General features: G+C 33.8%; 1 protein-coding gene across 11 annotated transcripts in view; it reads right to left on the reverse strand.

Annotated features, from left to right (window-relative positions):
* Window positions 1-16,659, reverse strand: part of BOLL (boule homolog, RNA binding protein) — a 75,205-nt gene that overhangs the window by 24,919 nt on the left and 33,627 nt on the right. For all 11 annotated transcript variants that reach the window (XR_011967749.1, XR_011967753.1, XR_011967750.1 and 8 more), the window contains one exon: window positions 15,449-15,547. Coding sequence is in view for 7 of the 11 variants with exons in the window: in XM_072612803.1 (XP_072468904.1) it covers window positions 15,449-15,547 (99 nt within the window). In the remaining 4 variants the exon portion in view is untranslated. The remainder of the gene's footprint in view (window positions 1-15,448; window positions 15,548-16,659) is intronic.

The raw sequence follows: 16,659 nt of genomic DNA on the forward strand, positions 1-16,659 counted from the left end.
TCCGAAAGTACAGCACAGTTAAAGTGAGGAGATTGTAAACCCAGCATATGAACTAGAGAAAGTGATTTTTCCCCCAAAGTCTATCACTCATGTTTAGCCCCACGTATTACACTGACATAAGGAGTTACTTAATATTTATTCTATAAAAATAGGTCAAGCTATAAAAATGACAGATCACTTTGGTCCTAAAGAACTGCCAACTCTTATTTATAACATGCAACAGGAATAGCATGGATAATTTAAATTGAAAAATAATTCTAAGACTTATTTTAGCCATCATTTTGATCTTAAACCCCTTATAAGGTTCACAGACTTAGGGCTGCAAAATGGTTTAGAAGCCATTTAGTCTACTCTTTGATGAACTTACTTTTTACCAGAATAACATAAAAAGGAAATGGTTTCATTTTTTATTTTATTATTCCTATATTCCTGAAGTTGTTACAAAAATGGAAAAAAGAGTCCAGATAAGATAATCAATATATAATTAATATAATCAATTCATCATGACAGAACTGGCAATAAAAAGTATATATATCCTTTTAATTAGAGTAGCAACTATCCATTTTTTGGAGTTTTTATTGCTATCTTTTAAAATATTATGTGCATTTCTCAATGTCTCCTTCCCAACTTGTTATTCTTAAAACAAAGAATTTTTTAGAATCTCAGCAAAACAAATATATTAAAAAAGTTATTATGCATAGTATTCACCCATTTTGCCCCTATATAGTGGAGGGGCATGACAGGGGTGGCAGAGAAAGCAGCACCTTCTCTTAGCTCTTTGTTGGAGCTATCATAATAATTTCACAGCATTCACTTTTTATCATTTTGGTGCTGTTCTTTCTGTTTACATTTTGCTGTCACTGTCTTCATCGTTTTTCCAGTTCTGCTCATTTCACTTTCATTAGTTCATAAGTCTTCTCATGCTTTTCTGTATCTATCATATTTACCTTTCCTAATAGTTCAGTAATCTTCCATTTTATTCATGTATCACAATTTGTTTAGCCATTTCCTACCTGATGGGAATACAGGACATCTACTCTGTTTCCAGTACTTTGCTTCTATAGAAAGCGCTGCCATAAATAGTTGTGTGTCTATGGGGACCTACCTTTCTTTTTTTAAATTATCATTAACCTCCTTGGTGTACACTTAGCAGATCAAAGGGTATGGACATTTTAGTCACTCTCTTCATGTAATTCCAAACTGCTTTGCAAAATAGTTGGACCAATTCACAGCTCCATGAACAAAGTATCAGTGTGTCTATCTTTTCACAAATCCTCCAACACTAACTTTCTTGTCATCTTTGCCAAATTGCTGGGTGTCAGATGAAATTTGAGCTTTTTCAAATGTGCATTTCCTTTATTAATAAACCAATCAATAAGCATTCTTTAAGAACCTACTAGATACTAGGAACTGTTTGGGGTGCAAATATAAAGAACAAAGCAATCCCTTCTCTTAAGAACTCACACTAACAATGTAAAATGTTGGAATGTCAAATGGTGGTTAATGAATTTAGTTAACATTTACATGGCGTTTAGTTTGCAATTTGCCTCTTGAGAACTATATGTTCAATTTTTTTGACATTTTAATCATTTTAATAGATTATTCACTGCACTCTTCTATTAGCATGGATAAGGAGGAAAAGGCACCCACTTCTCTACTGGGGAACAGCTTCTGGTACAGTCTAAGAATCTTAGAAATCTGAGTCTTATAGACTACGGATAGAAAGATTTTTTTTCCTAGTTGACCACTTTCCTGTTTATACTATCTGCTTTCATTTTGCTAGTGCAAAAGCCTTTCAATATCATGTAACTGAAATTACCAATTTTAGCTTTTGTAATCAACTTTTATCTCTTGTTTGGTTAAGAATTACTCCCTAGTCATATCTGTGGTCAACTTGTCAATTTTTGAAGGAAAATTCAAATGCACTGGGATTAACTTTTCATTAACAATTTTCTAAATTTTCTAGAGAGGGCAAGATTGAGCAACACATTTTTCCCATTTGGGAAAAAAAAAGAAACATTTTATCTATTATGATTCTTTGATGGTTTCTAAACTACTTGAGGAAAACATGAGTGTTTAACAATGGCCAATAAAACACATTTTAAAACACTTCTATTTTCTTTGATATGTACAGAGCTGAAATAAAGAATGTTTTAATAAAGCATTGTCTGTCATTTGAATGCTAGACATTTACAAAAATAAAGTAAAATATGATCACATATGCTACTATGTGATATGTCCAGTAGATGGCATTAATGATTCATCTGACAATTTCACTATTGTTTTAAAAAGTAGAAATTGAAATAGTGGAATTAAATATATCTCTAATCAATGAAATGTATTATCTGAAAGCATTACTGAGGCAAAGACAGTGAAGATGTGAATATCCAAATGAACCATAAATACATGTAACTATTTCAAGGTTACATGATAAGTTTGAAACAAAGATTGTATGGTCCCTTGCCTAGAGAATGGACAAGATGAATAAAAAATTTAGACAACTATACATGTCAATCATTTATTATTCTCAAAAATACATAGAAGTTGAGGAACATTTTTTCTTTAAACCACAGAATATAATATGCTAACAATATAATTCTAAGTTCAAATAAAATGTATGGATTGTTAAAATCTGTATACATTTTATTCACACACATATAAGATGCTTCAGGACAATGAAGACTTAATATAGTAAATTATCACTATTTTAAAACTGTAGGCTATAGCCCAGTTGAATATTTTAAGTACCAGACTATAAATCAAGGTAAGAGCTTAACAGACTATTACTAATTATCTCTATATGATGGAAAAAAAATGTTACTGTAAGCTGGGAGTAAAGCCATGGTTCCAACCAAGTGGAATGACTGAGACATTTGGAGCCGTGGCTTCTGAATGACAGGCAGAAGTTCTCTGTCACTACATTTCAATTGTCTGCAGAGTCAGAATTATGATCCTAGTGAGGTTCCTTTTTATCTAGGAACTCAATAACCATGTGGGTCACAGATGCCCCCCCTCTGTAGCTGCAGAATAATTTTTTCAACATTTTCACTCATTTTAATAGATTATTCACTGCACTCATCTATTAGCATGGATAATATGATTTAGAGGAAAAGGCAGTAGGTTATACCTATAGTAGTTAGAGTTTTGACTCTGCTAAAGGAACTACATGGCCTTGGTCAAACAGCAATGTACCTCTGTCTACAACAGCAAAAGTCAGGTTTAGTATGCCTGTCTGAGAAATCTAGATTGCAATATCTGGATGACCTATCTAATCTACTTCAAAGGGATGATATGAATATAAAACATGCGTATAAAAGTATTGAGAAAAGTAGTTTCTAATAATTATTTAGTATTTGTATTATGTGTATTATATTGAATATTATATATAATACATATTAATATATGTATCTGGTAATGTAGTATTTATATTATATGACACAAGACAGCAAAAAATGAGCAAAGGCTTCAATTTTCATTCCCATGTCTTTTTTACTCTGAAATCTTCACTCAGTTTTCTCTTTGTTAACTATCACATATGTACAGATAAGCAAATGTATATTACAACAAATTCAGGAAAAGAAAAAAGCACCCACTAATACTATGGAGATGTAATTCAGAAGAATCTGCTGAGAATATCTTTGTGCTTTTAAAAGATTATGTGCTTATTCAATAGAATACATAATTGCAATGTTTAATACATGATTACTCATGTATTAAAGCATGATTGATCATGTTTAAAACATGATTTAATACATGATTGATCAACCGAACAATTAACATTTATTAAATACATAGTATGTACCAAGAACTGTGCTATGTGCTAGGGATGTAAATGAATAAATGAAAAAGTCTTACATTCTAAAAAGGGACACAACATGTGCACACATAAGTATATAAAATGCATACAAAATAATTTTGTTGAGAAGGCACTAGTCATTGCGGGTGGTGGTAGGGAAGGGTCACAAAAGGCTTCCTGTAGAAAAATGACTTTGAGGAAGTAAGTTTTGAAGGAAACTACAGATTCTAAAAGGCTGAGGTGAGGAAGGAGTTCATTCTAGGCATGGGAGACAGTCTGTGCGAAGGCACAGAGAAGGGGAATGCTAGTAAGGAAGATAATCTGGCTGGACCAAAGAATGTGGGAAAATAAGCCTACAAGGGTAGGAGGAGTCATGTTGTGAAGGGTTTTAAATGTCATACAGTAGTTTGCATTTGATCTGAAGGGGAAGTGGGAGTAATAAGGAGAAATGAAATTTATTGGGTAGGGGAGTGACATGACTCATGCTTTAGGAATATCCCTTTGGGAGTTCTGTGGAAGACTGATTGGAGAGGGAGAAAGACTTGAGTTGGGAAGACCAATTAAGAGGTTACTATAATAGATATGAGACAGGTCAGATAAGTGAAAAGTGGTGAAGACATGAAATAGGGTGGAAAATGAGATGGGTATTGTGCTGGAGATAGAAATGACAAGAATCAGCAACTGAATTGACAAAATTTGGGGGTGAAGATGAGTTCTGTTTTGGACATATTATATTAATTTCAGATGCCTATGGGACATCCATTTAGAAAAGCCCAATAAGTAGTTGGTGATATGGTACTAAAACTCAGGAAGAAAACTAGGGTTGGATATATTATTCGGGGAGTCATCTGCATAGAGATGATAACTAGACCTATATGAGTTGATGAGGTCATCAAGAAAGTGAAGAAAGAGAAGAGGGCTCAGGACAGAGTTTTTGGGTAAATCTACTCTTGAGGGTGGGATATGGATGATGATCTAGAAAAGGATAATGAAAAGTGGGGTCAGATAGGTAGGAGAACCAAGATAGCGGTGTCACAAATAGAGAGAAGACAGAATATTCCAGAAGAGAGGGTGGTCAACACTGTCAACAAATGCAGAGAAATCAAGAAATATGAGGATTGGAAAAAGCCACTGGATTTGGGAATTAAGAGCTCATTAGTAACTTTGGAAAGAATAGTTTCAGTTGAGCAATGAGGTTGAAAGCAGATTACAAGGGGATGAGGAGTAAGAGGAGAGGAAATGGAAGCAATGACAGCCAGCTTTTCCCAAGTGTTTGGCTGTGAAAGGATTTTACTCAAAACCATTATAGATAGGAAGAAAATGCTTCTGTAATAACTAACGTCAAGTTTTGAAAAGATATTTTGCCTTTTTAAAAAAGGATTTCCTGAAAGGAAGAACAGAAAGAAAACTGATGAGAAAACAAGTGCTATATAAGCCTCCTTCAACTTACACCCTTTACACAAACAGACTGTGCATCAGCACACCTTCAGTAAACATGTTTTCATCTTTTTTCAGGCTCCTGAAGATGTTCACACTTCATAGCATCCTTCCTCCTAAACCTCCACAATATTACTAGTTGGAAGCTTAGTGTGTGTGTGTGTTATGTGTGTATGCATCCTGACCACACTTTTCACTGTTCCACTGCTGACCAATGAGAGAAAACTAATCATTGTTAAGGAATTTTCACAGAAAACTTGGTATGGTAATAAATTATATCTGCTTGTCTGTAAATGAATGAAATTCTATAACTCAAAAACCAAAATTGCTTGAAGCTGATGAATGATGCTTTACTGGTCTCTTATGGTTTTTTTCTGGCCATGTAAATATTACAACATTATTTCCCCCTGTACTGCATTCTAACTGGCCACATAGCTAATGTTATTCGGAAGAGTGGGGACAGAAACTGGACCTGTGATGTAACTGGCAGATAGAATTCCCAAATAAGGGGATTCTTTTCTAAGGGGGGCTCAGCGCCTTCCCTGTAGCTTATCCTTTTAGAGTTGTTCAGCGTGCTGGGTGTTAAGTGGCTTGCCCAGGATCACACAGACACTATGTGTCAGAAGATGGACTTGAACTCAGGTTCTTGGCTCTGAAGCTACCCCTTTCCCCAGTATCTTATGCTTCCTCTTTAAGAGTAAATGATTACTGAAATACCTAGTCTATGGGTATCAAGGTGGGATTTCCAAATCTTATTTTTCAATACTCTTTAGATTTGTGCCTTTGAACAGTATTTAGCAATTCTAAGTCAATGGTTTAGACTGATTGTCTAAAAATATTACAAATTTTTTGATATTTGTAAATATCAACTTTATTATAAATCAAAGACAACTGTCCACTAACATTTTACTAGTTTTTTTAATGCTTACATTAACGGGGAAAAAAAAACCCAGTGAGAATAAATTCTCCCAAAATAAATTTCTACCTTTCCATGCAGACCTCTCTTTAAAATCATTGAAGTTTTATGAACATCAGAAATTTACACAAAAGGAATTTTTAAAAAAAATTTTATATGCTGGTAATTGACCTTAATAATACATTATTTTAAAAGGATTTGGTAAAAAAAAGTTTCTTGTTACAGTCAAATTCTAGCAAAATACTGAAACCATGGAAATGACAGCATTCATTTTTACAATTTTTCCACATTTTTGTGAGATATACCACTCAAGTACAAAAGGTCACATCTGCTGGAAAATATAACTGCATGTTAATAGCATCAATAGTGTTTTATAATTGTAATAGAAAAAGGACACCATTTTTGAGAAATTCTATAACAGATAGGGCACTTTTCTATCAAAAGGTATTATGACAAAAAAAACAGGAGTACAACAAAGTATATAAAGAAAATTAAACTAATTTCCTTGTTTCTTGGAAAAAAATATTAAATTCAAATGATATTTAAAAAAATTTCATTTGTGATCTTGACTCTTTTTACTAACTGGCTGTGTGATTCTAGATAAATCACTTAATTTCTCTGAGCCTCCATTTCTACATCCTGTAAAATGAAAAGGTCTGGACTAGATGATCTCAATGCCTTTTCTGACATTAAAATTCTATGCTCTTACTCTTTCTCACACACATCTACTTCAGCTTTATATTATTAGTAACATTTAAGGGAGAGATATAAGGGAAAAAGAAAGGGGAAAAGGAGAGAGAATATCAAGAAAAGTAGACAAAAGGTAGGAAATAATGGGGTGGGGTGGGGTAAGGGAGGAGAGATAAGGCAAGGAAAAGGAGAAGAGAGACAACCACTAGGGGGAGGAAGCCAGAGAGAGTATTATCCAAAAGAAAAGGAGACAGTTTTAGGAAGAGGTGAAGAGACTCACTTCAGTTCTGAAGGAGACTTAGTTAAGGTAAACTACTCATTATAGTTTCAGAGGAGTTGGCTATCTATCCATAAAGGATAATTAGTTAGTAAACTACTGTTTCCAATTTTCCAACTTCTTGTATCCTTTATTGCAATAACAGTAGTCTAATAGTTTAACTGGGGGAGTGGGGAGGAGTAAGTAGGAGGGTGTTTGTGGGACTATTCTTTGAGTTCTAACTAGGTGAACCTGTGATTCTAAACCCATCCACACCATTACCTAATAGAGCTAGACCTCAGTGTTCTAAGGTAGTGGTACAGAAACTTGAATAAGGAACTATATGTTTCTTGAGGCAGAATTCTCTAGGAATTCAACTTTGGCTTAGAGACTGCCCACTCTACTTACCCATTCAGAATTCACTTATACAACGGAAGGTGGGTCATACCCTGTGATAATTTGGAATATACGTTAATCATCTGTGGAACTAAATGAAATAATGGGATTTTCAGGCTTTCCTTAATTCTTCAGGACACCTGGAAATTGTTTGCTGCTCAAAAGTGTATTAGAATGTTTAAGAAATCCTTTAAAAGAAACATTTCTAACTAGGGAAATTATGATTTAAATTAGATATATTAGTGTTTAACACTCTTCTCAAATAGTCTTTATTTCTGTTCTATGGCCCCCTCTACTGCAATATAATTTAAAAAACTTGGAGATCCTCAGGGGTATTTAATATGAAGGAAATCCAGAAGGCGAAAATAATTGTTATGTAAAAAATCACAGATAGTCTACTCTAAGAAATGGCACTGCCATTTTAGCTCCTTTATCTCAGAAGCATATGGGGGAACAAAATTTTAACTAGAAGGGGAAATTTATTTTATTGCATTTAGTGACAAATACTGTGAAAATGAATTGGATGGTTTTATTATAACCTTTGGAACCAATTAAAATAATTTCACTGTTTTCCCCCAATAAGGGGACATTTTAAGCAATTTCAGCTTTTACTGACTTTAAAAGGAACTTCACAAACTGAGTAGAGAAATAAACAAAGGCTTTGCCATAGTAAATCCTTTTGGTTCCCTAATAACTTCCTTGAACTTTATAACCCATGTCTACTGTAATTTACCATTTTGTTTGCTATTTTAATATTTTACTTATTTAAAAAAAAACATTATTTATTTAAAGTTTTGAGTTCCAAATTCTTTTCTTCCTTCCCTCCCTGAGATGGTAAGCAATCAGATAAAGGTTATACATGTGCAGTTATGTGTAACATTTTCATATTAGTCATTTTACACAAGAAGAATTGAATAAAAGAACAAATGAAAAATAGCATGTTTCAGTTTGTATTCAATGAATATCAGTTCTTTCTCTGGATACAGTATGCTTCATCATTAGTCCTTTGGGACTGTCTTGGATCATTGTATTGATGAGAATATCTAAGTCATGCACAGTTCTTCATCAAACAATATTGTTGTTACTGGTTCTGTTCTGCTTCTGTTCACTTCAGTATGCATCAGTTCATGTAAGTTTTTCCAAGGTTTTTCTGAAATCATCCTTCTTGTCATTCCTTGTAGCACAGTAATATTCCATTACACTCATATGCCACAGCTTGTTTAATCATTCCCCATTTGATGGGCAGCTCTCTGATTTCTAGTTGTTAGCCACCACAAAAAGAGCTTCTATAAATATTTTTGTACAAATAGGTCCTTTTTCCTTTTTTTGGGGATGCCTTTGGGATACAGACCTCACAGAGGTATTGTTGGATTGAAGGGTATGTACAGTTTATAGCTTTTTGGATACAGTTCCAAATTGCTCTCCAGAATGGTTGGATCAGTTCACAACTCCACAAAGAGTGCCTTAGTGTTCTAGCTTTCCCACATCCTCTTCAATATCTAATATTTTCCTTTTTTGTCATATTAGCCAATATGATAGGTATGAAGTGGTATCTGAGTTGTTTTAATTTGCATTTCCCTAATCAATTGTGATTTAGAGCATTTTTTTCATGTGACTATAGATAGCTTTGATTTCTTTCTGTGAAAACTACCTGTTCATATCCCTTGACCACTATTAATTGGGGAATGACATGTATTTTTATAAATCTGACTCAGTTTTCTATGTATTGGAGAAAAGAGGTCTTTATCAGACATACTTGTCGCAACTCCCTTCCGCTCCCCACCAGTTTTTCTGCTTTCCTTCTAATTTTGGTTATAGTGGCTTTGTTTGTGCAAAAACTTGTTAATTTCATATAATCAAAATTATCTATTTTACATTTTGTAATGCTTTCTACATCTTCTTTGGTACCAAATTCTTCTCTTACCGATAAATATGACAGATAAACTATTGCATGCTCTCTTAATCTGCTTATGGTATCCCCTTTTATGTTTAAATCATGTATCCATTTTGACCTTATCTTGGTATATATTGTGTGAGATGTTGGTTGATACCTAGTTTCTGCCAGTTTTCCAGTAGCTTTTTTAAATAATGAATTTTTGTTCCAAAAGGTTGGTTGAATCTTTGGGTTTATCATATACTAGATTGCTAAGGTCACTGACTATAGTGTAACTTATATCTAATCCATCCCACTGATCCACCACTCTATTCCTTAGCCAGTACCAGATTGTTCTAATAATTACTGCTTTATAATACAGTTTGATATCTGGTATGGCTAGACTTCTTTCATATTTTGTTTTCACTGATTCCTTTGATATCCTTGAGCTTTTGGATTTCCATATGAATTTTTGTTATTTTTTCTAGCTCTATAATTTTTTGATAGTTTGATTGGTATGGTACTGAATAGATTAATTTAGGGAGAATTGTTATTTTTATTATATTGGTACAGTTTACCCATGAGCAATTAATATTTTCCCAATGGTTTAGATCTGACTTTGTGTGAAAAATGTTTTAGAGCTGTATTTATATAGTTCCTGGGTTTGTCTGGGCAGGTAGACTCCCACGTATTTTCTATTGTCTACAGTTATTTTAAAGGTAATTTCTCCATCTCTTGTTGCTGGACTTTCTTGGTAATGTATAGATAAATGTTGATGATTTATATGGATTTATTTTGTATCCTGCAACTTTGCTAAAGTTGTTAGTAATTTCAAGTAGTTTTTTGATTGATTCTCTGAGATATTCTAAGTATAACATATCTACAAAGAAAAGATAGTTTTGTTTCCTCATTACCTGTTCTAATTCCTTTAATTTCTTTTTCTTCTCTTAATATTTCTAGTATGGTATTAAATAACAGAAGTGCCAATGGGCATCCTTGTTTCACCCGATTGTACTGGGAAGGCTTCTAGCTTTTCCCCATTACAGATAATGCTTACTGATGGTTTTAGATAAATAGTATTTATCATTTTAAGATAAGCTCCTTTTATTCCTATGCTCTCAAGTGTTGTTAATACATGGAATCGGTGCTGTATTTTGTCAAAGGCTTTTTTTCCATCTATTGAGACAATCATATGATTTCTATTGGTTTTGTTATTGATATGGTCAAGTATGATGATTAGTTTTCCTAATACTGAGCCAGTCTTGCATTCCTGGTATAAATCCCACATGGTCATAGTGTATGATCCTTGTGATATACTGCTGTAATCTTTCAGCTAGTATTTTAAATTTTTTGCATCAATATTCATTAGGGAAATTTGTCTGATTTTCTTTCTCCATTCTTGCTCTTCCTGCTTTAGGTATCAGCATCATATTTGTGTTTTTGTGTTGTAAAAGGGATTTGGTATGACTCAGACTATTTTTCCAAATGGCTTTTATAGTATGGAGGTTAACTGTTCTTTAAAATGTTTGGTATAAATAGCACATGGATCCATCTTGTCCTGGGGATATTTTTGTTGGGAATTTCATTGATGGCATGTTCAATTTCTTTTTCTATGATTGGGTTAAGTATTTCTATTTCTTCTGTTAATCTGGGTAATTTATATTTGTCAATATTCATCCATTTAATTTAGATTGCCAAATTTATTGGCAAAATAGATCCTAACAATTGTCTTAATTTCCTCCTCTGTGGTGAATTCACCCCCTTCATTTTTGATACTAGTAATTTGGTTTTCTTTTTTAAATCAAATTAACTAATGGTTTATCTATTTTATTGTTTTTTCTTCATAAAATCAGCTTCTAGTTTTATTAATTCAATAGTTTTCTTACTTTCCATTTTATTAATCTCTTCTTTGATTTTCAGGATTTCCAGTTTGATGTTTAATTGGGGATTTTTAATTTGTTCTCTTTCGAGTTCTTTTTAGTTGCATGCCCAGCTCATTGTTCTACTTTTTCTCTATTTTATTGATGTAAAAACACTTAGATATGCAAATTTTCCCCTCAGTACTGCTTTGGCTGCATTCCATAAATTCTGGTATGTTGTCTCAGTTTTCATTTTCTTTAATGAAATTACCAATTATTTCTATAATTTGTATTCTGACTCACTTATTTTTCAGGATTAGATCATTTAATTTCCAATTAATTTTAAATCTCTTTCCACTGTCTATTATTGAATAATTTTTATTGCATTATGATCTGAAAGTGATGCATTTGCAATTTCTGAATTTGGTTGTGAGATTTTTATGTTCTAATATACAGTCAATTTTTGTGCAGATGTCACATACTGCAGAGAAAAAGTTATATTCCTTTCTATTCCCATTCAATTTTCTCCAGAGACCTATCATATCTAACTTTTCCAGAATTTTATTCACCTCCTTAACTTCTTTCTTGTTTAGTTTTTGGTTAGATTTATTTAGTTCTGAGAGGGGAAAGTTGAAGTCCCTCACTAGTACAGTTTTATCTATTTCCTCCTGTAACTTATTCAACTTTTCCTTCAAAAATTTAGATGCAATAGTATTTGGTGCATATGTGTTTGTACTGATATGTACTTCATTGTCTATGGTACCTTTCAGCAAGATATGTATCTCTTTTAATTAATACTTTTAAAATAATTTTGCTTTGTCTGAGATCATAAATGCTTTCTTTGCTTCAACTGAAGCACAATTCATTTTGCTCCAGCCCCTTACCTTTACTCTGTATGTATCTTTCTGTTTCAGATGTGTTTCTTCTAAACAATATATTGGAGGACTCTTTTTTAATCCATTCTGCTATCTGCTTCTGTTTAATGGGTGAGTTTATCTCATTCACATTGATAGTTATGATAACAGTATGTATTTCCCTCCATACTATTTTCCCCTTGTTTATGCTTCTCTCTCTTGCTCCCCACCCTTTCCCTCTTCACAGGTATTTTACTTCTGATCACTACCTTCCCTAATCTACCCTCTCTTTTATCAGTTCCTTCTCCCCTTTCTACTATCCCCATCCATTTTTACTTTCCATAAGGGTAAGATAGATTTCTATATCCAACTGAGTATGTATGTTATTTCCTCTTTGGAGGTCATTTTTTTTTATTCAGCTATGGTTTTTAATCAGGAATACTTGAAAATCTTCTATTTTGTTAAATGTCCATTTTTTACCCCTGAAAGATTATGTTCAACTTTGCTGGGTAGATGATTCTTGGTTGTCATCCTAACTCCTTTGCCTTTCACTGTATCATATTCCAAGCCTTTTGGTTCTTTAATGTGGAAGCTGCCAAATGCTATGTAATTCTGACTGTAGCCCCATGACTATCTTAACTGTTTCTTTTTGGCTGCTTGCAGTACTTTCTCTTGATTTATGAGTTCTGGAATTTAGCTATGATGTTCTTGGGAGTGAATCTAATATATCAAAGCAGTTTTCTTTGATAATTTTTTGAAAGATGTTGTCCAGGCTTTTTTTTTTTGGTCATAACTTCCAAGTAGTTAATAATTCTTATATTATCTCTCCTGGATCTACTTTCTAAGTCAGTTGGTTTTCCAGTGAGAAACTTCACATTTTCTTCTATCTTTTTTTACTTTTTTGATTTTGTTTTATTGTATCTTGATGTCTCATAGAGTCATTAGCTTCCACTTGCTCAATTCTAATTTTTAAGGAATTATTCTTTAGTGAGCTTTTGTACTTCCTTTTCCATTGGGCCAATTCTATTCTTTAGGGAGTTATTTTCCTTTGTAAATTTTTGTATATCTTTTCCCATGTTATTGACTCTTTTTTTCATGATTCTCCTGTATTACTCTCCTTTCTTTTCCCAATTTTTCTTATATTTCTCTAATTTGCCTTTTAAAATCCCTTTAAAGCTCTTCCAGGAATTCTTTTTGGGCCTGAGACCAAGTTATATTTTTCTTTCAGGTTTCAGATATAATCATTTTGACACTATTGTCCTCTTCTAAGTTTATATCTTGACCCTCCCTGTTATCATAGTAACTTTTTGTAGTCAAATTCTTTTTTTTTTGTTTTTTCCCTCATTTTTTCCAATTTAAGTGTTTTTATGTGGAGTTGGGCTCTGGTTCTGAATTGTCCCAAGCTTTTCATCCTGGGTCTCAGGGTTTTACTACTGGTTTTCACTGGACTTTAGGAACTAGCAATCTACTTTCACTGGAGGGCAGGCTGCCCTTTTGGCTTCTAATGGGGGCGGTATATGTGGGGTTTCCCTGTTGGCCTCCCATGGGTGTAGGGGTTTATCTACTGGTCTGCCGCAGGAGTGAAGCCTTTCTGCTGGAGTGCTACCATAACAAAGTCTTTCTGGTGGCTGGCCTTGGAGGAAGGATCTTGTTGTTGGTCTGCTCCAGGTGTGGGACCTTGCTGTAGGGTTGCTATGAAAATGGGACCTCTCTGTTGGCAGGCCCCAGGGGCAGATTTCAATGTTGGTCAGCAATGGGGTCAAGGACTTCCTGGTGGCTTGTGTTGGGGGTGTGGTCATTGGGGTGGGGCCTTGTGCTGTACAAGACTGCAGGAGGGCAGAACCTCACTGGTGGAATGCCCCAAGCTTGGAGCCTTGCTGTAGAACCCCTGCTGTGAGGCTGACTACTGCTCTTTGACCTTGCTCCCTTCCCATCCCAGTGAGACAAATCTTTCCTGCCATGCTAGTCATAGTAAGCTGCTTCCCTGCTCATAGGTCAATTCTCAGGTAGTTTCTAGCTGTCTAAAGGGGAATTTTGGGAGGAATTCAGAGGGTTCCTTTTTCATTCTGCCATCTTGGCAGTGGAATAAAATTTACCTTTTAACTAAATATACAAGTCACCTTTAGAACATTCATAGGATGATTATCTTCAATGCAGATAACCATTATGTTGCTAAGCTGCTTTAGGATCACAGCTGACATCCTGCAGCATATATTTCTTACTTCTGGAGAAAGAAGAATTGGAAAGTAGCCTTAAGCTATTTGAAAGTAAGGTACTCTTTCCATATTTCAACTAAATTAGGGCCGTGATCTTATTTCCTATGGCTGCACTATGGTAGGTGGGAAGTGGTGGAAAAATGGAGACGTTTCTAACAGTGGTGTTGCTTTGTATCCAACACTACATGGAATGGATCAACAGAGCAGATAGGATGTTTCCTTCAGCAGAGCCCTCTGAACTTCAGATTCTGTACCACCACCAAAAGCATTGTCAACAACTCTAACTTCTAGGTGAAGTAAATTCTAATTCTCTAAGCTGGCACAGTAAGTTTGAGTAAAAAAATATATCAAGAGAGAACAGGTACTCTCAGAACTTGGTCTTTAGTTGGAATAGGACCAGCAGTGTAGCAAGCACAACATCATCAAACTGTTGCCTTGGGCTAATGCTTTGTGATAGTATGTATTTTTTTGAGATGCAAAACTAAATCTTCTTCTTAACCTACCTCAGTGTGTCTGTTCACTTAGCTTTGGACATGCTGCTTAAATATCAGACCACATTTTAATGCCTAGTTCTCTGGATCAGCTATTGTGTAGAGTTCTAGCTTTGACCTTTGAATTATAGTAGAGATAGATGGATCTCTGAAACTCAAATGTCTCCTTGATTATGCCTCTCTACTCTCTGGGGCTTCTTGACCCTCTTTCACTTGTTAATCATTAACTAAATCTCCTGCTCCTACAACCCCATGGGCTTCTTAAATAGCAGTCTTTTGGACCCAACAGCTTCTCAAAACCTAGCCCCTTCTATGTTCACCAAGAAAAGAGTCATTATTAAGTTTCTAAGTATCTGTGCTAATTTAATTTAACTTGAAGAAGATAATAAAAAACTTACATTTTACTTCTGGTATATCCCACTTGTATATTGCCTAGAATTTTCTATAACCAGAACCTAATTACATATCAGCAATCCTAAAATCTTTAATAAGTAAGGCTAAATTTATACCTGTAACATAATTTTGAGAGAACTGTAGTGATTCTTTATGTTTATTCATTGTATGAGAGGGATACCTGGAGAAGATCTTTATTTTCAGATTAAAATACTGAAAGATTTAAAAAGTCTGATATGAGGGGAAAAATAATCTAAAATAAACAGCTTACTTTAATTGGTTCAGGCTGCATTACTGGTGCAGGCATGGCAATTGCACTTTGGGTATAAACCTGATGATATGTTGCTTGAACTCCATGATCAGAATAAGGCTAGTACAAGAAAAAGTATAAGTTTTAGTTAAAGGGATCAATTAAAAGAGGCAGAAAAAGACTCCGCAATATTTATATAACTTCACTTTAAGACTCAATAGTTAAAAGTGAATCCCATAGTAGTAGTTTTTATTTTCAACTATATGAGCAAAAATTTTAACAAATACAAACTGTATTACTTTATTTATTTAACTATTCTCCCACCAAAGTAAATCACTTTCTTGAGATAGTATTATGAATAAAAGTATCCAAACATTTCTTTGTATAATAATAACACAGATCAGCACAATTCAGAGAACTTTACTAAGAAAATAAACATCTTGATATATTCTTAGAATGTATATAATAGAAGGCCTCTGAAATTAAAAAAATTATTAATAATGTGATTATAAAGTTATTTATTTTTAGTATGTAGAAAGATGAGAAGCAGTGTTACATTGAAGACCTGGGTTCAAGTGCCTCTGACACAGATTGGTTGTGTGACTCTGAGTAGGTCACTTAACCTCTCACTGCTGTAGGCAACTCTCTAAGAGTATAAGTGTAGAGAAGATGCTATCAGGCATAGGCAGAGGAAGTGTCTTGTTTTTATTCATGAGTTCTCCCTTGTCAATGAAATCACAGGTCCAATTCCTACCTCTATCCTTTTATAGAAATATATACCAATAGTAAAAGGAATTATTATTCATAGGACAAATGGTATAATAAATACTTTGCATTTCAAGTGTATTAAGTTTCTACTCTCTGTTTCAAAAAAGATATTACAGAATATTAATACTATAAGGTAGGTTTTCACAATTTTTATTTAAAAATACATTTAACATGCTTGTGTTATGTTGTTAGTTTTAAAAGTTATTTTTACTTATTTCTGAAATAGAAAGCAAAAGGGAGTGTGGTAGAATACAGTGAGGAAAATCCAAATTGAAAAGGGAGACAATTTCTCACTTTTGCTATGTTACTCTATAGGGGGAGCTGGGTAGATTCAGAAAAAGGTTTATGGAGAGGGTAAGATTTTAATTGATGTTAAAAATGTAGGTGGAAGAACAGAATAAAAATAACCTGACAGATACAGAGTTTAGGATATCTGTAGGTAAGAAAACAAAAACTGAGAGAAA

This window comes from Notamacropus eugenii, chromosome 5 (assembly GCF_028372415.1).
Source record: "Notamacropus eugenii isolate mMacEug1 chromosome 5, mMacEug1.pri_v2, whole genome shotgun sequence".
Taxonomy (NCBI): domain Eukaryota; kingdom Metazoa; phylum Chordata; class Mammalia; order Diprotodontia; family Macropodidae; genus Notamacropus; species Notamacropus eugenii.